The sequence below is a fragment of the Photinus pyralis genome, unplaced genomic scaffold (genome assembly GCF_008802855.1).
Source record: "Photinus pyralis isolate 1611_PpyrPB1 unplaced genomic scaffold, Ppyr1.3 Ppyr1.4_LG3a, whole genome shotgun sequence".
In the NCBI taxonomy this organism is placed as follows: Eukaryota; Metazoa; Arthropoda; class Insecta; order Coleoptera; family Lampyridae; genus Photinus; species Photinus pyralis.
In genome coordinates, this window is record NW_022170509.1 from 14,552,150 (window position 1) to 14,578,552 (window position 26,403).

The window sequence follows — 26,403 nt, forward strand, 5'->3', positions numbered from 1 at the left end:
GTACTCCAAAAGTGACACTCTTCCATTCGTAAACATGTGAACTGTTGAAAAACAAGCCCAACGTCAGATCAATAACCTCCCTTCTCCGGGCTGTGACAAAGGTAGGGGCTAGTCCCTGATTTAAAACATTCCAGACAGTACTCTATCAACTGAGTCATCACAAAAGTCACGTGCGAGACCTCCCGTGTGACTGAAAGTTCTGTTGCTGGAGTGCCCGATAGGATGCCTCATCGACACCAAATGTGAGGAGGACCCTACCAGACTCCTCACTCGGCGAGGCGAAGATCCTGAAATCAGGATTTTGCCTCTGGAGGTGCTTCAAAGATGGTGGCCGTGTCATCCGCGAGCCCATATAACACAGCCACCACTTTAGTTACTCTAGGGACGTGCTTCTCAACCTTCAGGGCCTAGGGACGGTCCTCTCCAACCAGTCCAAAGTCCACTAGTCCTCGTATTCAACCACAATGGCACCCTGCGTATTCCACCTGAAACCCGCCAGCCGAAGAAAGAGCTCCCTCCCTTCCGTCGACAACGGTATGCACTGCAGCCTCATCTGAGGCTCAGTGATGCCCATCTCCGGATGTGATACCGGAACGATGGCCACCCCGAATCCCGCCGCAGCGACTTGCCCATAGATTCGTGGTGCACTCGCAACTTTGGGTCCCTCAGAACCTCTAGGCGTCTTCTCAGGCTGCCCTGAGCCAGACCGTGAACTGCAAGATTTATTTTATTTTGGTTTTCAGGTTCAAGGATATAACACTCAAGGGGAGAACGTAGCGGATAATGGAGGTTTGCATGCCGCCTATGAAGGTTTCCGAAGATATCGCGCGAGGGCGAATTTTTACCCGCAAAAACTACCTGGACTATCCGATTTGAACATGGAGCAGCTTTTCTTTCTGGGATTTGCACAAGTAAACCTGTTACTGCGCGTTAGCTTCACTCGACTCTCACTTTTATTGCAGATCTGGTGTGGAAATTCTACGACTGAAGCTCTAAAGGTTAAATTATTAAACGGAGCGCATAGTCCGAATCGGATACGAGTCTTAGGCGCGTTACAAAATTCCGAAGAGTTTGCAAATGCCTGGAACTGCCCTGGCGATAGTCCCATGAACCCTAGAAAGAAGTGCACGTTGTGGTAGTGTGAAATGTACCAAAAAAGTAAATTCGTATTAAATAAAATATAAAGGAAACTATGTTTTGACAGGCTGTCAGGTTCTATAAAAACATAATATTCAATTTAAAACGCGATTGCAGTAATTTGAAATATTTGCCTTGTGATTATTTTGTAGTACTTTTGCAAAACGTTTAGTGAGGAATTTTTGAAGCTACAGTTCTACAGGGGTTGAGACAGCAGCCTTCAACTAGTTTGAGAGAGGCGGAAGAACTCTATAAAATGACCCATTTTTAAAACTCTCCAGTCAACCCCTTTTTTCGGACCAAAATGCCTGGACTATAAAGTCAGAATTAAAAGACAAAGAAGATCGTTCGAGAATATCTGCGAACCAAAAGTCTCTTTTATGCGGATGTTTCTAAAAGCGAAAGAGGGGGATGAAAACTATCCGTCTCTTAGACTAAAACCTCATGCAAACAGCATGCGTTATGGAGAGCACTGCTACTGCTATAAATTCCCATATAGCACAGGGCCTATCCATCGTTTTATATGGGTAACGTTCAACAAATTAGAGACAAGCTGAAATTTGGCAAGGTAGGTACCTTGTTATAACTCTAACCAACCACCCCCACCCCAATCGTGGGCGTCTCGACTTTTCCGGCACCTCATTCTCCGTTTAGTTCCTACTTGCAGTTAGTGTTGCTGTGAAGAGTCAATATTTTCCAAATTCTCCTTCTTTTTTATCAGATTTTTGCAAATTTACTTGTAACTAGTTGTCAGGTAAACTCCTGACTTTCCGACTACCTTTAATAGAGTCATTGCAATTATCTTTGGTCATAGTATAACATTTAGAAAAGGCGCCTTTATTTTGAACCCGACGCAAAAAGTGTAAAGCCTTTTTTGTAGATCTCATCAAGACACATCTTTTTTGTAATTAACATTTTTCATTCTGATGCTTACTCTTAGAGAAAAATGCAAATTTAGAAAAATAAAATAAATAGTTTAACTTTTCAGTTCAAAACTTCTCAAAAACACACAAAATAAATTGTAATGAACTTTTTTGTAGAGTTTTTTAAGCCATTTTGGCCAGTGTATGCGAAAAAAATGTTTCAAGCCGTTATGGCTCTTTTAAACTTTTGACGTCCTTAACAACCTTGAAGATGGTTACGGATGAAAACTAAAATAGGACGTTTTCGATTCCCCATACTACCCTATATGCACCCCAAATGCATCCAAATAGGTTCAGGGGTTTTTAGTAATCATGTTCACAAAAAACGAACCACATACACACACCCACGTCAAGCTAAAAATCACTTTTTTGGGATCTGTCTGCTTCAAAACGTCAGAAATCGCAATCTTGGCATATCGAATATGTATACTAACGTGGTGATTTTTCAGTGTTTTTCTATCTTCTTCTATAGTTTGGGCCCGATTGTTTTCAAATTGGTGTCGTCAGAAAGATCTTGTGCCCAACTCCTGAGTACAATTTAGTATAGAAACGTGATAGAAAAAAAAACTTTGAAAAACGTTAAGTTGCCCCCTCCCCTAGCCTTTTTTGAAAATTTGTCATGGCTTAACCGTGATGACGCTAGCTTTAATTCAAATGACATGGCATAGATACCGGCGACAAAATACGTTGGGGGAGGGGGGGGAGGCTACATATGCTTGGCCTAAATGTGTTTTCGGATTGCTAGAAAACAATAATGGCGCAAGAGTTGTTATCAATGGCGCAAGAGTTGTTATCGGTGGCGCGTGTGAACACATGACGCATTACTTTATAACAAAACGACCATCAAATCTCTAAGGGGAGGAGGGGCAGGTTAACTGCAAAACCCCCTTACAGGAGGCAGTATTGAATTATGTGGTAGCAAATTTTCTTCTCTGCAATTTTCCTCTCTTGACATTTTTTAGCGCATTTTTGCAAATTTATTTGTAAAAAGGAGCTTTTAATCTCACTTTATCTGGCTGGCTGGCTGGCAGCAAATGTGGGCGCGTAGAAGAACTCTTGTAGAAAGGCAACGGGTGTACGTGTATCTACAAGGCCGTGTAATTTGTCAACTTTAGGGACAGGGCTACATGATGTGGAGTTGGCGACATCTGAGCGTCATCCTCGAGCGTAGGTTTTTCCTATCTTCTACTACAGTTTTGGTCCGATTCTTTTCAAATTGGTGTCGTCGGAAAGATGTTGTAAACGCGCACAACTCCTGCGTGGCGGAATTTTGTTTTTTGTCCTAGGGGCGAAATTAACGACCTTTTGCAAGGCGCGCGCGCGCGCGTCTTCGAGAAGTAGTCAACTTCTGGCGCCTTTTACCTTCTGTTGAGAATTTTGTCACGCGGTTTAACGTTTCGTAAATCTCGAATCGCTGTCTCTCTTTCTCGTGGCGCCAATAGAAGCTTGAGTAATGAGAAGTGACCCAAAAATTAAGTACTGTCTTGTGGAAGGTTTTTAGCAAAATCCACCAAAATGTGGGTGTAATATAAGTATGCACCGAAAAAGGAAATGTGGTAGCCTCCGACAAGATCTAACTGATGGTGGTGTCAAATCTTCAAACGCGAAATGCGGGTGAACGGGAAGTCGGAGGTGGGTACCGTCAAAGGGAATGTGGTAGCTCCCGACACGATCTTCCTGATGGTGGTGTCAAATCTTCAAACGCGAAATGCGGGTGAACGGGAAGTCGGAGGTGGGTACCGTCAAAGGGAATGTGGTAGCCCCCGACACGATCTTCCTGATGGTGGAGTCAAATCTTCAAACGCGCATTGGAAGGGAACGGGACATCGAAAGTGGATACCGACAAAGGGAATATGGTAGCCCCGGAAAAGATTTTACTGATGGTGGAGTCAACACTTTAAACGTGAATTGCGGGTGTACGCGGAAAGTGGGAAGCGGATACCAACAATGTGAATGTACTAGCCTTCGACAAGATCTTTTATTGATGGTTGAGTCAAAAGTGGCTAATAAAATACTGATCTGCCACACAAAAATGCGCTGAAGTCCCTTCGATCTCACACGAGAACTTTGATAATTTTTCTTAAAATGCTTAGTTTTGAGTTATTGAGCAAAACTTCAAAAAAGGTACATTTTCGCCACCTAGGGGGTGGTTTTGGGGTGACGGGCACAAGGCATCGGCGCTGGGGTCCTTGCCAAATTTCAGCTTGTCTCTAATTTGTTGAACGTCATCCCGTATGGTCACTGTGCTAATGGTACTTGCAAGTAAAATATATTTAACAATGAGCGATTTGTTACATGCAACGTGTTCTCTCACGAACAATATAAACTGGTGAATAATGAAAAAATGAGCATATTCCTTACCTCTATTTTGTTAATATTACCCATTTTAGCGACATGTATCAAAAGCGAATAAAAAGCTCGTCCGTCCGTCAACTGCGTTCTTATTAATTTCAATTTTTCGAAATGTTACATTTGAAGTCAATGTCGAAGATCAGTGAAGCTTCAGCTAGGTATGTAGCCACGAGTCAAAGATGTACATGATTCTTTGCAAGGGATTTTTGTAACTACGTTTTCGTATTTTTGTTAGCAAAATTAATAAATAACTAACTTTCGTAAGTTAAAGCAAGGTTCATGAGTTTTTTGCAGCATCTGTTACAACCGAAAAGTTCTATTTAGATGTAATCAAGACCGCTTGCAAAATAATCTAAGTTTGGGATGACTTCGTAACTGTGTTGATGCCACTTAAGGTGCTAATGCAACTTTCTAGTGATGTGAAGTATGGTTGCATAAAGATGAAGAGACTTTGATTGTATTTAGAATGCGTAACAATACGATATAACCGAGTTTGGAAAAAATTCAAGGGGAGACTGAACGCCGCGGATTATTCGATTGTTGAAGTTGCGGAAACAAACTGAAAGGCATTCATTCGAAAGGTGCGCCTGGGAAAAGTAGGGTATTATATTATCGAATTCATTTGGAATCAATAAAAATGCATCGCTTCACGATAAATGTGGAAAAGTGTGCTCAATTTTGTGACATCCGCAAAAACGGAAGACAAGCCAACACGCGACGCGCAAGCGTACCGGATACGACTTCTGCTTATTCGCCGGAAAAGAAGACCCTTTAACATCCCTGTCTCCAGAACTTGCGGTACGTGAATATTTTTAACAAATAAGTTAATTTCCTTTTGTTTTTCAAAGGTAAGTTCTGCATCCTTTACCACGTTCTTCCGCTTCAACTGCTCAGGAAAGTCTATTCCGCACAAATCCACTTAGAAGTTTTTTTTTTGCTTTACTGATTTCATTACGCATTATTGATGAGTTGTTTTTTCTAACTAAAAATCGATGCAAGGATATTCTTATAACTTTATTTATGTCGTCATTAGCGAAGTTAAGGAAAATCGTGTCGTGGTACGAACTCGGGACGATGCGACCACGCAATTATAATAACATGATTGTAAATGATATACGTTAGTTTGTCTTTCAACCACATTAAAATAGTTTCCAAAGCGTAGTATAGCAAAATAGATTAGGATGTGCGTCCGACTGTATGCGCTTTAATTTATTTATGCAATGCAGCTTACATAAAGTGATTATTAAAATAAACTGTTTTTCTGCAGTTCAGAAAACATGGCCCTTCAATGGGCAAGCAATTATAAGGAGAATTGCCATTTATTTGGTTTGCGTTAGAACCAGCTTTAACCATTAGTTTTGATCGATCGTCTTTGAGTAGATATTAACCGGACGTGCTCTCGTGCTTTTATTGTCAATTCCTTTGCCGATCAGTTTTCAATAGAGATGTGATACTGTTAGCACAAACGAGTGTTGCACTTCAATGAATGGTCGTGTTCTAGAAAATAAAATCCTCCACTTTGATGTTATTGCATACATGTGCTAGCTACCACGTTGTAGTCTCTAAAAATGGCAGCAACAATCGCTTACACAATCCGAAACGATTTCTCTCGTTACCATCGCGACTCGTTATAGTCGGTATCAAAGATTTGAAAACATAATGCCCTCCACGTTTTCTCATTCTATCACGTTTCTTGTGCACTTCTTCCGCACTGTTTGTGTGGCATTTTCGTTCCAGATTCCCCTTGGTCTCCTTCTTATAGCCCTTTCACCTGCCATACCGGTATTAGGTTTATTAAAACAACTGGTTACGTCCGGTTTTGATCTACTTTTAGGGGAATTGTCCCAGAGTCCTGGAATTTTTTGTAATAAAAATCATATCAAAGAGGATACCCATAAAGTGCAAGTGGAACGTCATGGCCAGACATATCTTCTGGTGATGTCAAAACCTTCCGTGTAAATATATGCAGAACTGAGTGTCTGAGGAGGATATTCCCACACGGCGCAAACATCTACTGTAAATGTAAAGGATTAATTGTGAATATCTCAAACATGCTTATGATTAACGCTTAGTGCAAAAACAGTTCTTATGCACAACATAAAGGACAAAGCTATCAGAATCTCAAGTGAAACAGGGCTGCCTGCTAGTCACTGGGTCACTGTATAATTATTTCTAGGATGGTTTCCGAATGTCACCATGCACTAGAGCAATTAGCAAGCAGCAACACCCTTGACTTCGCATGGGTCAAAGGGCACGCTGGAACGGAAGGTAATGAGAAAGCCGATAAATTATCCCCACTGACCTCAAAACAGGTGCTTTATGATCCAGATCCGGCCCTTCCGCTTACAGTTAGGTACACCTGTAAACAACCTAATAACTCAAGACACCCAAACCCAGCACAGAGCTAGGTGGAACTTGATATTAGATTGTCGCCATGCGAGAGAAACCTTCAAAGGACCATCTCGTAGCTTGGCGCGTTTTTGTACAGTGCTATCAAGAAAAACCTGAGGACGTGGGCATACTTTCTGGGCACTGTAAACTAAACAAGCACATGCACTGCATGGGTTTGGTCGAATCACCATCTTGTAGAGGATGTTACACAGACGACATACTTTGTGAATGTCCCGCTCTAGTCCAACTGAGAAGATCCATGTTCCGGGAATCCTGGCCGGACATGGCTACTATTAGAGCCGCCTCCCCTTCCAGCGTCCTGAGGTTCATCTCACGTGTGGGATGACTTGAGTGATGTTGAGGCGTCGGACGACTATAGTCAGGGAGGTAGTACAAAGGGCCCGAATTTGAGACTTAAGTACGCATGGAACCTGTCCACCCTCCTATCGTAATCCAGGATCCAGAGTCCATGCTATAGGAAAATGCAAAATTTCGGAGAGTTTCTCTAAGGGCTTAATTCTTTTTAGCGCATTTCCACAAAAATAAAAAAAAATGCGCTATTGTGGCCACTGTCCATCCGTCCGCTCGTTCGTTGAGACGGTACTAGTTCTTTATCTTAAGAGCTATTGTTCTACTTTTTTCGCTATTTGGTTCGTTATGGTGTCGAGTCTTGTACCAAGGAAGGAATTTTTTCTGTACCGCTTACAAAAAAAGTTATTGTAAAAAAACAAAAAACCGTTTTTTACATGTTCCATAATTTTACACTTTTGCCGTTTATTAACGATCCTAGAGATCGTTTATAATTTTGTATTGCTGTCTGTCGTCTGTCTGTTGCTCTGTCCATCTGTTCCTTTGTCTGCCTGTCCCTCTATCTGTCCGTGTGAACGATAACTTTGGTTAGAAATGTCCGATCGCTTTGACATCTCCGTTAGTTATGAACTGAATTGCATGAAATTCAATATGGGCATAACTTTAGCCATATAATACGCAATGCCAAAAGTTGAGTCGAATCGATTCAAAATTCACAGTGCCCTTTTCGCATCTCGGCCATTTATAAACAGAATTGCAAACTTTTTTATTTATAAAAGTATTTGAATGAAATTGGATACATAGGCACTTGGAATAAATGAAAATCTAACGCTAGTTTCAAAATTTGATTTTGCGCATGCGCAGTGCCAACTTTTTGATTTATAGAAGAATTTAAACGAAATTTGATACATAAGCGCTTGAAACAAAGGAAAATCTAACGTTAGTTTCAAAATTTAGATTAGCGCATGCGCAGTTCGAACTTTCTTATTTATGAAAGCATTGAAATGAAATTCTTCTTATAAACTGAAATTGAAGTAGCACGTCAAAAATGGATTGCACATTTGCAACGCTATCTTTCATATTTGTGGCCGGATTTTTACGATTTTAACAGAAGTTGCATCTTACAAATGGGAAATGAATGCAAGTGAAAATGCGCTTTTTGTAAATCGTTTACGATTACTTTTTTACTAATTATATAGCATACAGTTTGAAAGTATGCCAAACGGCCTTTAACTGTGTAAAGAGACCCCTCTCCATTAATCCTACCAAGAAATATCGATAAATATAGCGTATGTCAACTTTTCTCTAAAAATTTGTAAATGCAAGGATTCGTTCAAAAATTAATATCTCTCAAACTAATAGCATAATATACTATGCTCAATAACTACCCGATATACAGAATGTTAATAAAAGTGGCCCCAAAATTTAGCTCTACACTCATTTCTGGCCCCAGAAGTAGTAGTTGCAACTCGCAATTTGAAAAACTGAAGTTTTTGACATTTTTTTATTGGTAACTTTGAAAAATCGCAGCAGCTCTGGAAACGTTTTCTAGACTTTCGGCGGTCACTCAAAAATTCCTTAGACTTTAAGGATTTCAGTATTAGATAGGACGATCACTTATGTTTAAGAGATATGAGTTTCTGAATGGGCCCTTGCAACTTTAAATTTTTCGAGAAAAATTGACATATGTCAAAAACTATGACAGCTAGGTACTTAAAGTTTAGTTTTATTTAAAAAAACAAGATGGCACCACTTCCGGTATTTATGGAAAGAGCGCCATCTTGAAATTATTTTATTTCAATTCGCAATGGTCGGTTATGTTTGTAAACCAAATTTCAAGTCGCTATTTCAACTGCAAGTATAAAAACTTCTAACGGACGGACTACGTGAATCACCCTATGAATAAACTATATTGACTATAAATTAATTAGATTAATAATAGGGTTAGGTGCCCGGTACCTAGATACTATATATTAATAAAAATGTACTTACTGCGGGGGAAATTTTTTGATCCTACTCGATAAATCGTCGTAAACCTTCCATCTTCGACTTATTGCAACAAAATGGTCAATACCACCAAGAACTGCCGGTGATTTGTATTGTACTACTACAAGAAAATAGGATAATCCTAATTTAACTAAAACAAAAATGAATAAGAGGTTTTCACCTTAAGGGGAGTGACTTTAGCCCATTTTCCATGAATTGATTAGTACTTGCCGAAAAGTCACATAACGGACTATTTATGTGTACAGCAAAATATGTTAAGACATAAATATCCTTATAAATAAGAAACTTAGCATTGCGCAAGCTTACACCTGATGTTTAAAATATGCGATATGCCTGGCGATATGTTTCCTGTAGTAGAAGAAGCATTGGTTAAAATGTCGAAAAATTATCTCTATATATAAGGAAATGTGCATTGCGCAGCATGCTCTAGCGTACATCTGATTTTTACAATATGAGATTGAGAAATGCTTGTCTTTGCTAGAAGCATCTGTGATTAAAATTTTAAAAAATATATATAAATAAGAAAGCTCACATTATGCAGTTAAAAAGTAGCAGCAGAAAAGGCTAATAGTGAAGTATCAGAAAGTGAAGATGACCATGCAGATGACGAAATCTCCAGAAAAACAAGATTAAGGGGGGGGGGTGTTCCTTACGCCCGGACCTCACGGGAATATGGGGAAGTCCCACATTTGACGATTTAGGGCAACTTTTGTTTGTTTGGGTCGTATTTTGGTTCCATGAAATTTAGGTATCTGTTGTACCAAGACAGCCGCGCTCATCAATTGGGTATTCAGCACATATTCCATATACAGGGTGTTTCTACTCAAAGTGAACAACGCAATAGGGGTTATAAAGCTCGAAAAAAGTAATTTATTTTTCCTTTTGGCTTTCTTTTTTTTTGGATATTTTAGAAATTTTTATATATCGCCATTATATTTGTAGTTGGATTTCAAAAAATCAAGGTTTTATGAGGGGAGGGATACCGGGAGATCTCCCGGGGGATCCCTGGCCACCGGAGGCCCTAATTCAATGCCTAATATTGTTATTAATAAGTAAATGGCTATTATTACAGTAGAAACTCGATTATCTGGGCATTGGTTACACGGATTACCCGCTAAGCCGGATTTTATTTTGAACAGTTATTAAAGAAAAAGGATTTCCGGTGAGATTTAAAGCATTCCTCTACTTTTCAAAACAAGAATTTATCAATGTTTCTCTTGTGTTAAACGTATATTTCCGAATAATGTTATGGCACGATAAAATATTGTTAGGTAGGACCTTTACCTATAAATAATCCTTGCAGGATAAAACACTAATGTATATAAACCCTGCCCAAAAATTAAACTCCTCCACACTGGAACGACGGCACTGCATAGTAGGTACTTCTATTGTGCTTCCACTCTCACAATCTCTACCCCTCTATTTCGGAAATATTTAGAAAAATTAAATGACGGCTAAGTGAACGCTTAGCTCCCCTGTGTATACTCTTATACAATTTTGTGTACAAATTGAGGAAGACGCTATTATGGCCGTCCGTCCGCCTACTCTTCCAGATTTCAAAATATTTAGTTCGTCCTTTTTCCATTCGGTATCTTATACCTCTGGCACCTCAACCAAGAAAAATCTTGACAAATAATATGCGCAAACTGCTCAATGCCATCTTTCTTATGTATATATGTAGATATTTTTTTGAAATTTTAACCAAAGATTCTTCTAGTAAAGGCAAGCATATCGCATATTGTAAAAATCAGATGTGTGCATGCGCAAACATTTATACTTTTCTTCGCTTCGCTAGTATCGACGCTCTTATCACTTATCGCGGCTCCAACATAAACGCACCCTAATTTATGACACGCCCGCCTTAGATATCAGTCAACTAACATTCTTCAACTGCTGAACACACTGAACTTGACTTGACGTTTTGTTTCACTTTGGCGTTCCTTCGAAATAAAAAAAATTCCAACTCACTTGAGGATGTAGAGGTAACGTTGCAAGTTTGTGACCTTTCCACTCCCCCACGCCACACTTAAATGGTCTGATTATTAAAATGCACACTTTTCAACACATAGTCAGCCCTCTTTACTTTAATCTGACGCGCTCCAGTAAATTACAAAATACCCTATTGGGCTCCCCTACTATTGGTTAAGCGTTCACTGCGCCCCACCAAATATCTCTCAAACCAAAAAGACACAAAAGTGCAATTAAGCACAATCTAATCGCGCATTACCGTCGTCTCGGCATACAAACGTTCAATTCTTGGAGGACTGAGGGTTCACTTAGCCCGCATTTGATTTCTTTAAATAATTTTGAAATCAGAAAGGTGCTAACCGTAGAATTAGTTTTAATAGAAACTTACCTTATATTTTTATTTTATCAGTTGTGTGTATCTGTATTGTTTCGTTAGCTAACTGCATGGTAACAATTCCTACACGATTTCCCAAAAAAAAACCTTATAAAGGTATTTCCCGGTAGGAATTTACAAACCAGTCCGGCCCTGGTAAGATATGTTATGATAATTCCTTACTGCCAACCGTAAAGTATAAATATGGCAGACATATTTTTAATTTTCAATTATAACACAATTAATTGATTTTATTTAATGATTATTGCATATTAAGAGTTTATTTAACTTGCATAATGTCAGTATAAGCAGTGCTGTATTGGAGGGACGCCGTATACTTTCTGGAAATTTTAATAAAATAGCCTATAATCTATGATTTAATAGCAGAAACGCAGTGTATACTATTTTGTATACTATTTGGTTCTTGTCATAAACTTTTGAGTTAATAAATTTTTTGCGTATACCTTTTGATCTTTGTACGTGTACAGTACTGAGTATAAGCCCGTAAAGAGGACCTATTTACAAGTGATACTTAATGCATGGGGCGATAGGGGTCAATATCTTCGACAGCCAAGTCCTGCAATTCGAATCTCCCGCTCAAATTTGACGTCACACTAATAGAATCTACTGATGGCTGGAGGATTGTATGTGTATTACAGTATGGGTGGCGTGATCAAAGCCGGCGGAAGCTGGCTTTTAGGTTTTAGTTTTACAGATGTAAGATCCATTTCACACATATAAATAAATAATTAACAATAAATAATTCGTCAGCGTTATCAGACATCCGTTACAGCTTTATAAAATTAACAACTCAACATGAAATTTGAGTAGAATATTTACATTTATGGTATTTCGCGAGACGTATTGCTTAAACTTTTAAATTTATAGTGAATTTAGTCGTCTAATTGTACAGTATTCGTGTATATCACAAATATTGAAATATTCGTATTATTATTACTTAGTTAGTTTACTCCAAGAGTAACTAATTTTCTTTGGTTTCTGCATGTAAATAACATCCCTTTAAAATATCGGATTATTCGGAATGCGGTGGCGGATGTGTATTGTAACTTTTGTTATAGCGCGGAAGTGCTTATGGAGCAATGTGCAGACGTACTCCGTTGGTGGTAAGTAACAAATTCATTATGAAAATATAAGAAAAATCAATGTAAACCATCACAACCGCTCATGTTTTAAAAATGTTTTCGCGAGAAACTTCCAGTGCCCCCTCAATCCAAAAGACACACAACAATTGCTAAATCGGTTCTTTTAACTTTCCTAATTTTACCATATCTCGAGCTCCTATTTCAGACCCAGAACAGGAAAAACTTGCCAACTTCATTAAACAATTAAAATCTGACCTTTCTTTATCAGGTAAACTAATTCTAAAAGGAGAAATCCCTTAGAAAAGCCGAAAGAGGGTGCTATAACAACTCCAAGCGGCTCACCAGGGAATTGAACGATCTATCAAACTACTTATATTAAAGCAAATGTGGAGGCCTGTTACATTAACGTGCAAAATTGGCTCCATCCAACGTTCGTGAACCGCTTTACCAAGAAATAATCCCCACCAGATGTTTTGAAATAACCAGTGCAGATGTTTAGCATAGGGTCTAAATACTCTAAATCGTCCATGGTTTTCGCTGACCGATAATCAGGTTTTCCTTTCGTACTTAAATGCCCAAATCAAAACAATATTGAACTTCGAAATACACCAATAGCGAATCGGCAGTCCCCAGCGCAGTGGCTGTTCACTCACCCCATGGTGTAACAACTATATGAACCAGGAAAAGCACTTGAACCACTTACATCGTATAGAAACTACGCAAAAAATGCTTACAACCAATCCGCTCGTCCTTGACGTACTCTCAGCCCACGTGACACTGTTCGTCTCCAAGACCATATTACCAAACGCTAGATTAAAAAAGCTACAGTTGTTTGCCAAGGCCCAACAGAAAGGTCCTATATTCTTACATGGCATTCAGGAAAGGACACAAGAAGAAACCGGATTGATTGAATGTTAACGATCAATATATTGTTTAAACGGCGGATTTATATAACTTACCAACATTGGAACTACAAAAATATTTTTTTTTTGTAATTGGAAGGTAGTAACAAATATCGTTAAAGAAAGATCAGGTGTCGGGAGGTTATTTCTATTTATTTATTCTTGCCTTTGTTTTTGAGTGGGCGGGGTTTCATCCAAGGCTGCTCTACCAACTCAATCCACTATGCATTTCCAAATATCCATGCCCGAACCTGGATTCGAACCAGGAACCCACACGGGCCGGTATCTGGTGACAGTTGCGTTGGTCAACATATTGTTGCTGGAGTCCATGTTTCTTCCGAAAATAGCGAACGTGGCCCAGTTATTTTATGTTGGGCTAAAATTGGCGGTATAATGCTTCTTTGTGGTAGGAGCCACACTTGTAACGTTGTAAATTTAGTTACTTGGATTTGTGACCCTAACGCAAGTGCATGGCGGTAGTGGGTGGTGGCTATGGAGAATTTAATGCATTTGTTAATGTAGCGATACAAATTTGTATAATTATTCTAGAACGTTGAGAATGAATAATTTAGGGAACGAATAATTGAGTTGCTGTCTAATTTTCGTAAAACATGCTGCGCAATTATTTAGATTGGTATTTACAGGTTAGCTAAAGATTTATCTAACATGGCTCTGTCAATAAACGTTGGAACATTTATTCCCCGGAGTATCGACTTTGAGCAGCGTCTTAAAATTCTTGAATGTATATAAAATTGTAATAAATCTTTTATTGGTTCTTGATATAAATAAGAAATAGACTTTAGCGGAACCTAACAAGGCAAGTCGTCTTTTAAAATGAGATTTTTTCATTTGATCCATTACCATAACTCATTATTTATGAACTCTGGAAATTTTGTTGCAATATTTTCAAAACCTTCACCTTCTCTTTCTCGCAGTATTTGGTTAAAAGGATTGTAGAGAGGACTTTTATAAGATTTCTATAAAATGAGACTTTTAAGTTTGAAAGGTTTCCAAAAGTTTCCTACGATATTCCATTCAGTATTCAGGCAAATTGAACTTCATACACATTACTTTCGCGATAAAAGTCTAGTTAGTATGCGGATAATTAGTGACTTTTTACATCGATATTAAAAATTCACTCCCGCCAGGTCTCTTTTAACTTAGGAGAGTTTTCCTACCTACCTTACAGTTTAAATGGTAATTTCGCGTCGTAATCTTTTATAGTACACTTACTAATTAGAATTTATTAGTAATGTATGGGGAAGCATACATAATTATTTAGCCTATTTTATTATTCACTTCCTCAAATGTGAAATTTAGAGTTTATGGTGAAAAACAAACATTTCTCCCCTGTTTCCTACATTGCAAGGTAGAAATTCAGTAATCCAAGATTTTTTTGGTTAGTGTTACGGTAGAATTATCCAGGTATGTTATTTCTTTTGTCATCAAGAATCAATTTATGTGGTTTTGAAGTTTAATGTTACGTCACTGGCGAAATCAAAATACAAAAAGGAGATGCCACCGGGATAGCTACACGGCGCTTGAAATCAACTGCAAATGTTTGCCTCCACTCCATTTTTTTGTGACTACCCCATTGAAACGGTGTAATAATCAAATACACGAAAGGTAAATTTTGACCAATTAAACTGAACAGTATAAATAACAGTAACATTAAATTTATAACAGCTTGAGATGAATTGATTTATAACAGTTAATCACTCTCATATGCATAATTTATAACAGCCTGAAATATTTATTACTTTGGCGTTGGAATTGGAACTGCACTTTCACTTACATAGCAAACAAAATTCTTTCTAGATTGTTCTCGAGCGCTCAAGGACGCTGCAGATTGTTCTAGAACAAACAAGTCATATTTTTATGAAGGAATCGGCCTTCGTTCTTTATATTTGAATCGTGGTGCCTTGGAATACCACCTCCAGTATATTGCGCACGATGGACCACTCCCGCTTATCAAGACCACACCCAATGTCTGGAATTGGAATTTGTAATTGTTGTTATTCCAACCAGATTTATGCCAAGACCGGTCATTTGTTACCAGATAATAATGAAATCGCCCCTATTCATGTAGGAAACACATTCTACCTACATCGGGACGTTGAAGGTATATTTCGCTTAAGCGCCCAAACCCGAACTTGAATTCCAGGGACATCTTGACATCATTGGCTGCGAGGTGAGCCAAAGCATATTATGCTCCTGCTTCAGACAAATCTTGAGATTCCTTACGGACAACACCAAAGCGTGCCCTTTTAATTCAGAGTAATGTGCCATGAATGGGATTGGATAGAGGTTCTATCCGGTTTTTACAGGTCCGGTTGAAATTTGTTACATAAACGTAATTCGATGGGATACAACACTTCAACTCAATCCGACAAGCTTAGGAGATTAACTTCAACGCGTCTACTTCGGAATTCTTTCAAATGGACCACCCTCATTGGTGATTTCTTCTTTCCTACTGACCCGTTGCTTGTGGCTCAAACTGCACATTTTCTGCACCATTCCCTCACATCTTGTTTGCAATTCATCCAGTAGAATCCAAGGTTTTCGTCATTCCTAGTTGCCCTCCTGATATACCATGGTTGTAGTACTTTCTGACTACATTTGTGGTCGTGCCATCATCATTTTCCACAACCCTCTCAAAAAGTCCATCTCCTAACTGTAACGGGTCCCATCGTGTAATTTTAATTTGGTAATTTGGGAAGAAGGGCGGCAAAATACCCAATTTGCCCCCGTACTAAAAACTTCTAGATCCGCACTGCGTCGGTCCCTACGACAAACTTCTGCCCATACAAATACTTATGGAAATGTCCGTAATGACGACCAGCAATTCCCTTCTGCGTTCTGCGTTCTGGTTTACTGAAACGTTCGATGACTCTCTGGTGACGATTCTGCCTTTGGGACAGTAGAGCACCCATTCCAACATTGCTAGCGGCCGAAATCTCCTTCTCTTCTAGGATAGCTGAGCACCGGGGCCGTAAGTAAAGCTTGTTTGAAATCCTCAAAAGCACATGCATCATCCCATTTGAAGTCAATGTGTTATTTTTGTTGTTCTTTTGGCTGGGGTCCACTGTCACTCCATTCTTCGAAACCAGATGACCAAGGTATTTGACTTCCTTTTTAAAACGGTGACACTTCCTTGTACTAAGTTGAAGGTTGGCACCGCGCAACCTCCTGAGCACATCTTCCAAAGCCTTGAGGTACTCTTCAAACGATCGACCCAATTAGGTCATCCAAATACACAAGCTCTCTGAAGCAAACACATCTTCGTACCGGGAAATTAACCTCTTGTCTGGTCCTTTTGGCTTGTCAAATTCTGACGTGGATTACTCCAAAGTGCCATCATCCTTAGCTGTCTTCACAAACCATGCCACTGCAGCTACTACTGGGACACATATCCCAATCTCAGCGCCCCAGTGTTTGTTTCCATATCGAGCTTCCAACCGTGATACAATACGAAGTCCTTCTGCTGGTGTTCTAGAATCATGCGGAAAACACCCATCGCATCTTCACGTAAAGCAACCATCAGAAAAGTTACCTTTTCTTCCACAGTCCACTTATTTCTATCTGCGGCGGCTGTTGGTGGCGTAACCCGAACTTTCGTCATGCCAATACTCTCACACGTTTCGGGGGGGGGGGGGGGGGGCGATTATGGAACACAGCAAGTAGACCTTATGTTCTTCTCACAGATGACAAGTCACTCGTTTCGCGTTCTTCAGTCAATGCCATAAATCGTTTTCGTAGTTCATCGCTTTCGTTTTCTATCATATGAATTTTATCCTCGATCTTATCTTGGACACCCTGTACTTCTTGTTGGCCCGCTTCGATTTTAGCTTCCATTGATTGTTGACCAGCTTGACCGGCATTCATCTCTTGTATTAATTGCATCAGTTGTTCCATTTTTCTGGTCACTACTGGCATAAACTTTCACTAGTTGTCCACTTAACACAACCCCAAACCAGTCACCAGTGTAAAGTAAATTTTAATTACTTTGGTTATATTTATTACAATTTAAATGTATAACAGTAAAATATTGTTTGTCACTCACGAAAACACAATTTCTCACAGCGTGTACTAGTTATTCCTTCGGCGTCGTAATTGGAACTCAACTGTAACGTAATCCGATTTGCTGATATAGTAGTGTCCCGAGCGGTCGCGAACATTCTAGAATAAAATACGTTATATCCTCGGAAAGATTACGTCACATCCGCCTTCGTTCTTTATCGCCGATGACAACTCCTTCATGGCGCCTCGATGGCTATAGCATTTTCTGGAATGTTCGCCACATTAATGATAATCGGAGCGGAAATCCCTCATATTTGTCCTTAATTTCGTACTAATTCAATCAATTGAAACTGTCAATTATTGCAGGTGACCATGGACCAACCCCCACAGATAGATAATAGGAATGACTATTTAGGCACATTTGTCCAAAAAACGTTAAGGTTAAAACCTGAAAAATGGTCTAGAATGATGGCAACGGAAGAGCACAAAGCCGTAGTTATGAAATTTCTCGAGCGTCCTCTGCCGCTACTCTTAGTCATTGTACTAACACCAGCTGCCCAATTGGTTGCAAGTAATGGATTTCCATTAGTGCAACTAAAAACGAAAGGTCTCTTTGGCATCTCAATCACTGTGTGCTGATATTGAAATGTTGTAGGTGTATACTTCATAAAGAAAGTTGCAATGCCCGTTTCGAAGATAACTCCCGCCGATACTATTATCATGGGTGACCTGGCTTGTAAAATTGTTGACCAACTAGCGTCGCTAGTGGATGAAGTATTAATTTTTCGTGGCCACGTTCATTTCACAACAACAGGTTTGCAGGTTTTGGTCCCGTTACTGTCCAATTCGACCAATCACGACAGATGGCCTACTGTGATTGCGAAGGATGTTCAAAAACACGTTCACAGTTTGAAAAGTACTGTGTATCAAGTGAAGGGTCAAGTGAATGGGCAAACTGTACTTCCCATGCCTGTTGGCGTGGAAAAAGTTCAAGAAGTGGAGGAGCTGCTAATCGAAAGCAACGGCAAAATTTGTGATTTGTACTTAAAGAGCGCAATTGAAGCCATTATCATTAAGTGGGTGTCACAAATTAACGATGTACTTGCAAACGATTCTTCTGAAAACAGTTCGGATGCAAATGCCACGCCAAATGCAGGTAAGCCACAACAGGTTACGAAGCTTGCACTGAAAACTGGATGGGAGCGATATATGTTTTAGGAAGATGCTTCCATGTGGTGGTGGCACAAGGACAATGGCATCCATTGTATTATGTCAAAAACATCACTTTTCTTCCCTCTCGTGAAGGAATTGGCGCACACCACCACATGGGTGTACTGTGGGGGTAGTGTGGAGCTTGAACCCACTTAAACCCCTTCTCCTTTCCTTTTCCCAGAGACTGGGCGGGTATCACAGTTGTATTCTTCCACTCCGCTCTGGCCTGCCGCTTAGTTTCGCCGTACTTTTTCTCGAATGCTAATTATTGCGCTGCAAAACTCTTCCACTAAGTTCCATTGGTTTTCCTCGTTACACATTATCCAAATTGTGTTATTTGGCCTTAGTGTATCCCTTAGCTTCAAATTTAAAGCCTCTCCTTCTCCGTACCATCTGGGGCAGATAAGTACTGCATGTGCCTTGTCGTATTCCAACCCGCGGTCAACGCATCTTTCCGTGGCACGTTTTCCCATCTTGTACAAATACTTTCCATTCTCCCCATGCTCCGTAAGAAATTGGGTCAGAGTGTCTTCATGATTCCGGTTAACACACTGCTTGATATCCGGTTTTATCCATTTCCTCTGCCACTCGCCTATCGTAACCGTCTCCGCCCAGTTAACAATGCTATCTGCGTCATCTCCGGGACGAGTGTAAGATTCCCATTCTCCATCCATTCCCGTATAAGCCTGACAGTTCTTCGTACTTCTGTGACGGCCAGTTCCAAGTCTCTGTCCGTGGCAACTGTAGTCAGCACACCCTTCCAATACCCGGATCCTGAGAGCGTTCCATAACTCGGAACCGAGTACGGAGCCGAGTACGGAGCCCTGTGGTGCCCCAGTTGTTGAAATGAATTTGTGCTCTTTGCCCTCTCGGTTGTACCCCCATTTTGCTGTAGGTCCCCCCAGCATAGCTTTTCTGCTTATCATATTAAAGGCGTTCTCTACGTCTATGGTCGCCATCAGGCAGGCCTTGCTTCTTGTGTTTCCGCCAGGGTTTCCAATGCTTGCATTTTGAGTTAATTCTACTTGAAATTGTATGAAATAGTTTTGAATGTTGGAGATCAAATTCGACAGTTGCTGCTGTCCAAAAATCGTTCTGTTTTGTTATACTTTTTAATTATCTTCACTTATGCATTTTCTGTCATACTGTCTGTCTTTTTAAACGTGCCACTCTAAACACTCAAATCCTGTAAAAAAATCTAAGAGCGTATCAGGTGTCAGGACACTTGGGCCCGGATCACCAGTATCGTGTATCGTTGCTTTGCTTGAATCAAAAATTGCGTTTGACCTGATGATTCATGGAAATATGCATATAAACGATTTTCATTTTGGAATAACATTAGTAGGTACCAATGAAAAACTAAAACACTAACAATGAGTAACTAAAAAACGGATACATATTATACATTGTCCTGTGTAATTCGTGCTATTCCCAGTGCAAGCTTCACGAACAGCACCAGGATAGTAATTCTCCATTGTTTTCAGAACTGCAATTCTGGAGTTTGCGTTTAAAGAATTTGCAATTCATTTACGAACAGTTGCGAGAACAAAAGGTCCGCAGTATGGGTGTAATTTTAGAGAAGACGAACAGCGCTTACTATAGTTGTTTTAAAAACCTCTTCAAGAGCGTTGTCATATCTTTGGCAGAGGCTAAAGATATCAACTTGTATCTAAAACCACTTAAACGTCATCTAGTTTTGCTAGAAGACACAGACTTCAGCGATGCGATGCCCCTAGTACGTCCATTAGTTCATGTCGTGTGCTTGATATGGTCCAATTCGCAGTATTTTGACCAAGTGAAGCTCATAGTGCTTTTAAAGCAGATATGCAATCTCCTCATCTACCAGGTACTATACGTAAGTTATTACAACAGACTATAACTAGCGATTTTTGTAGGCCAAACGATTTCTGGATCCCACAACTTTATTCCACAGTGACATTGATGAAGCAATGCAACGGGTCAATTTATCCGTAAACATCCTAAAGCATTTCACCAGAACTTTCGAACTGTATAAAGAAAACTTGGGCTATTTTTTCAGGGATAAGCCTTTAAAGCCTTGGACTTTTCATCCCAATACAGTCTTTGAGAGGTTTAACGTCTTCTTGGATCGGTTGAATACAATTCAATGGTTTTTCAATACCGTGTTGGAATTTACCAAGCTCGAAAAAGTGGAGATTGGAGGAGTTAAGGGAAGAATGTTAAGCGCAAAGGTTACTGGAGTGTCCGCGGAATTTCAACAATGTTTCCATCTATTTTCCGGAAAAGCGCACGATGTACTCGATCCGGACGACAATTCGTTTTTGGCGGAATTTGAGTCGTTTAAGCAAAAAATTTTTGAATTAGATTTAAAACTATCTTCAATCTTGTGCCAGGCGTTTGAAGATTGTTGCAATTTGGAAAGTATTTTTAAGGTAAGTGCTTATCACTAATCTCTCGCAACAATTTATTATCACGCAATCCTAAACATACAACAACAAGTCCGTGAATGCACAATTGCAAAATGACTGGCTTTCTTCTAATGAACAAACTTCTACAGTATTTTACCGTTTGTTATCAAAAAGCAGTCATGGTCTAGTGAGTAAGGCGGCTCCTGCTAATCCAAAGATCGAAGGTTCGAATCTTCCCGTCTACAAAAAATTTATTTATCGATAAACAGACCCCTTTATCAAATTATCAGATCTCAATTTGCCATAATCTGGACTCATTTGTCAAGCTTGTAACTGTTAAAATCCCGGGTCAACCGCCGAAATACCCCGAACCAACTGCGAAAAATATAGCACCCCGGGGCCAACTGCCAAAATATGATCTCGCACTCGGGCCAACTGCCAAAATTCACGGTCATGGTCTCTAGAATTTTCCCACGGTCAATTGGCGGAATTCATACTGAATCGGCCGGGCCAGACACAATTATAGCTTCCCTCTTTTACCGGTATGAAGTCGTTTATTTTGTGATTGTGGTGTTCTTCTTTAATTAGTGAGGTTATTAATTTTGAAAAGTACTCGACTTGTATCAGCAACGATAAGCTCTTTTTCACTTTAGGGAGTTGGTAGAATTTAAATATAAAAAATGGCAGTTTACCGAGTAGGCTGGGAAAAAAAGAGCTGACCAAGAAAAAAAACCAGCCAACAAATTAATACTAAACTGTATAGCAAAATTAGTCGTTTGTAATGACATCATTGATATAATTAATGGTTGGTAAGTAAATTAATGAACCGTCAAATCATAGGCTCCACTTTGGTAAAAAAAGGAAGGTTATACACTGCCTTTTTTTGAGGCCGGAAGAAAAAATTGTCTCAGATCGACCCGGAAACAAAATTTCTTATAGAATGTGACCTGTAGAATCCATAATTTCAAACAATTCCAAGATTGGACTATTAGTTTGAAAGTTACAGCCCTTTGAATTTTCTTTCGAAATTGGTTTCTAGTCGATAACTTTTGATTGAGAAGTCTGATCGAAAAAGTACGAATTGTTTTGGATTCTACGCACCAAAATTAATAAGAAAAAGTGTTTTCCCGAGACTTTTTGGTGTAGTCGATTTTTTGGTAAAGAAGGAAGGTTATACACTGACTTTTTTTGGGGCTCGAAAAAAAATTGTCTCAGATCGACCCGGAAAAAAATTTTCTTATAGAATGTGGCCTGTAGAATCCATAATTTCAAACAGTTCCAAGATTGGGCTACTAGTTCAAAAGTTACAGGCCTTTGAATTTTTTTTCGAAATTGGTTTCTAGTCTATAACTTTTGATTGAGAAGTCTGATCGAAAAAGTACGAATTGTTTTGGATTCTACGCACCCAAAATTAATAACAAAAAGTCTTTCCGAGACATTTGTGTGTACGATTTTATGGTTAAAAAAGGAAGGTTATACACTGGCTTTTTTGAGGCCCGAAAAAAAAATGTTCTCAGATCACCGGAAAAAATTTTCTTATAGATGTGCCGTAGAATCCATTTAAATTTCAAGCAGTTCTAAGATTGGGGCTACTAGATCAATAGTTACAGCCTTTGAATTTCCTTTCGAAATTGGTTTCTAGTCTATAACTTTTGATTGAGAAGTCTGATCGAAAAAGTATGAATTGTTTTGGATTCTACGCACCAAAATTAATAAGAAAAAGTGTTTTCCCGAGAAATTTTGGTGCAGTCGATTTTTGGTCAAAAAGGAAGGTTATACACTGCTTTTTTTGAGACCCGAAAAAAAAATTGTCTCAGATCGACCCGGAAAAAAATTTCTTATAGAATGTGACCTGTCGAATCCATAATTTCAAACAATTCCAAGATTGGACTATTAGTTCCAAAGTTACAGCCCTTTGAATTTTCTTTCGAAATTGGTTTCTAGTCGATAACTTTTGATTGAGAAGCCTGATCGAAAAAGTACGAATTGTTTTGGTTTCTACGCACCAAAATTAATAAGAAAAAGTGTTTTCCCGAGAAATGTTGGTGCAGTCGATTTTTGGTAAAAAAGGAAGGTTATACACTGCCTTTTTTTGAGGCCCGAAAAAAAATGTTCTCAGATCGACCCGGAAAAAATCGTGTCAGTTTTCAATAGTACTTATTGTTTTTTGGTTTAATTATTTTTACGAAAGCAAAAAATAGACAAAAAGACCAAGCAGAAATATATAATTATTGATTTCTTTAAACATACTTTTTATTTGGATTTTCAACTCTGGCCCGTGACATGACGCATATGAAAAATGTTATTTTGGCGGATTTGGCCCCTTGGAAAAAAGGTTGCCCATGCCTGATCTACAGGGTATACCTTTTGTCGCAATAAGCACAAGCCAAAATAGGCGTGTGCTGTATACCATGTATTAATATTGTAATATAAAATTATTACCAAAATGGAACCCAATTGTGTTTATCTTATCAGGGGACACTACATGATCTGTTGCCTTCAATCAATTAGACTATTTTTTTCAGTTAATAAGCATTGTTGGATCGGTACTCGACAGGCCACTAATAAAAGAGGAATTCACGAGCAAATATGTTAAAATTTTGGACATGTTAAATGAAGAAATGGACACGGCAGAAGTATGATTCCCGCTTATGACCGATGTCGTCTTACTCACACTACTTATTAATTAGAGATTTTCTACGTAACTGATTAATGGGTCTTTAGACTGTTATAATAGTATTAATTTTTGTGGTCTCCATTAAATTAATTGAACCGGCGTGGTGCGGCGCTATAGTAAAATAGGGCAATCCTAAATTCACGTGGTGTGATTAAGGCGACGTCAGTTTTGAGTTTTAAAAAGTAAAGCCATCAAAGCTTGTGTTTCAGATATTAGTACAAGAGCAAATGGTTCATAAAGAAAAAAATGGACATTTTCGTTTAGACAAGTATATGCCTCCGGTTGCGGGCTCATTGCGTTGGACTCACAATCTACGTGAACGAATATCTGCACCCATTTTGTCCTTTAAGGCACTGCAACATCCGTACGTTGCTAATTAAGTTTCTTTCATTAATGACCCGTCGACATTAACTTTTAGAATAACCAAAACATCGGAAGCTGATGAGATCATTAAGAAGTACGAAAATTTGACAGAAAAACTTTACGAGTTTGACGATGAGCTATTTAAGCAGTGGGCCAAAGCGGTGCCCGAACAAATTAATGTAAATTTAAAACAATCTCTCCTAAAGCGAAATGTGAAGTCTAAAGAATTGCAGTTAAACTTTAACCCTCAGGTAATTCTACAACTAGATAAACATGACGATATAAAACTTTACTTTTAGCTATCGGCAATTCTACGAGAAGTCCATTACTTGAAAATAATGGATCACGAAGACATACCGGAAGAAGCTCTGCTAATATCCGAAAGAAACGATACGTTTCGGCAGTACATCATAAATTTAGATTCAACTATCGATTGGTATAATAAAATTAGGCGTACAAGCAAGGATGTTGAATTTCAATTGATTCAGCATGAGATTGAAGAAATTGATAAACTAATTATACAAGGGCAAACGAACCTAAACTGGGATTCGAAAGGTACTTCTGTTAGTTACCTGCCATTTTTTTTTAATTATTCTGAGAGAACACTTCCAACGGATGACTCTCATAAATTTTAATGAATCGGAATTGGTTTACTGCGGTGTAGTTGCAGAAAACCATTTCACGATGAAGATTCTTTTTTAATACGCAATTAGAGTCCGCACTTGCAGCGGCAAATATTTACATTACCTGCTGCTGTTTACAAAAAGGCCGGATAAGTAGTTTCCAACATTGCTAGTTAAAAAGTGGATTTAGCAAAGCCATTCCAAAGGCACAATTTGCGGTACTTTTACTTTTTAACTTTTTAGTTTAGTTTAATCGTATTACAAAGTTAGAAGAACAAATGATTGGAAAGGGAGTAAATGGCGGTTAGTGAATACCTAACAACCGTTCCGAAACAATATTTGGTGTTCTCTTATAAAACTGCAGTGCAAGGAATATGCATTTACTTTTGCGTCATTTTTATTTCTATGAGGCTTTCAGAAATCAGTGGAGCTTTAAAGTATGGAGTTTGTATCGTATTTCATCTTTTAATTGATTGGGTTACACTTTCAGACTCAATATCATGGAACTTGCAGATTGAGTCTATTTGGAAAACACTCTAATTTGATTTGTATGCGGTGGAATTTAAGTGAACAAATTAACGTTTAAATGTTCCCGATATTAGTTGATAAGAAGCCCTTTTATAGGTGTGGTTAATTAATGAGTAAAAAGGGAGGATTTTTTGAAGGAAGGTTTCGTTCTTCGCTGGTTGAACGAACGCGTCGTTGCGGAAGAAATTAATTCGCGTTCAAGTAATCGAGACGACTAGTTTATAAAAGTAAGTTAAGCTGGCAGTGCTTTGACTCAAACCCGCCACATAAACGGCCAACTAGTTCAGAGTTATGAAACAAAAAGGGCTTGAGATTCCTCACGGCGCGCGGCGGTTCATTTCGACCATAAACATTGCGACTTGCCATGAAGTTGAGCGCCACCCAGCTTCTTTAAAAGCTTAACTCTCATCCCTCTATAAAACTGAGAACATACGGGGGGAGTAGCAATGAAAGCAGCAGCCTTGGCTGAAACCCCACCCACTCAAAAATAAGGGCAAAATAAATAAATAAAATAAAAGCAAATAACAAAATATCACTATGTTGTTCTTCAATGACTATTTTACCTCAATACAAAATACTCCCATACATTCTACAGCTACACGATTACGTTAAAATTCAAATATAACCCCTGATTAATTCCTCCAATTGATAAATCCCCTGTTTAAATAATGATCCCCACGCACCCGCATAAAGGTTAAGCCATAATCTCGCAGAATGATAGCGTCTCTCCGTAAAAGGTTTTCCTGGCTATTTACACCCTAAGGTAGGCCCCCAACGAATCATTATCCAAAACATTTTCGATGCCGTTTCTATTTTATATGCGATGTTAAGACATGCGATCCAGAAATCAATCCGCATTTCAGTCGATCCAAGGTGCAACCATTGTACAGAAGAAACCAAGTCCATTTTTTCGAAGAGATCAACTTCAGGAAACGTTGTTCATTTTTCACATCCTTATGGTAAAAATTAAAGTGTTTTTAGTTGAGTTCGTTTATAAGGTAAATTAAAAAGAAAGGATTTTTCATTGATGTAATTTAGGGTAAAATTATACGTATTATTAAACGAGGCCAATTTGTGTAGATTTCATATTGGGAGTATATATCCCGTATTTAATTGTATGTGTTTATT

The 26,403-nt window shown here is 38.9% G+C and overlaps 2 protein-coding genes across 3 annotated transcripts in view; both read left to right on the forward strand.

The window, feature by feature from the left end:
* Positions 1–1,182, forward strand: part of LOC116166224 (neprilysin-4-like) — a 95,270-nt gene extending 94,088 nt beyond the window's left edge. For both annotated transcript variants that reach the window (XM_031481089.1, XM_031481090.1), the window contains 2 exons: positions 744–911; positions 963–1,182. In XM_031481089.1, coding sequence (XP_031336949.1) covers positions 744–911; positions 963–1,139 — 345 coding nt within the window. In that variant the 3' untranslated portion in view covers positions 1,140–1,182. The remainder of the gene's footprint in view (positions 1–743; positions 912–962) is intronic.
* Positions 1,183–12,365: 11,183 nt separating this feature from the next.
* Positions 12,366–26,403, forward strand: part of LOC116165785 (dynein beta chain, ciliary-like) — a 20,070-nt gene continuing 6,032 nt past the window's right edge. Inside the window, exons 1-10 of the mRNA XM_031480464.1 lie at positions 12,366–12,584; positions 17,852–18,092; positions 18,141–18,259; positions 18,308–18,641; positions 20,182–20,543; positions 20,593–21,108; positions 23,610–23,720; positions 23,971–24,125; positions 24,180–24,375; positions 24,424–24,687. Coding sequence (XP_031336324.1) covers positions 12,561–12,584; positions 17,852–18,092; positions 18,141–18,259; positions 18,308–18,641; positions 20,182–20,543; positions 20,593–21,108; positions 23,610–23,720; positions 23,971–24,125; positions 24,180–24,375; positions 24,424–24,687 — 2,322 coding nt within the window. The 5' untranslated portion in view covers positions 12,366–12,560. The remainder of the gene's footprint in view (positions 12,585–17,851; positions 18,093–18,140; positions 18,260–18,307; positions 18,642–20,181; positions 20,544–20,592; positions 21,109–23,609; positions 23,721–23,970; positions 24,126–24,179; positions 24,376–24,423; positions 24,688–26,403) is intronic.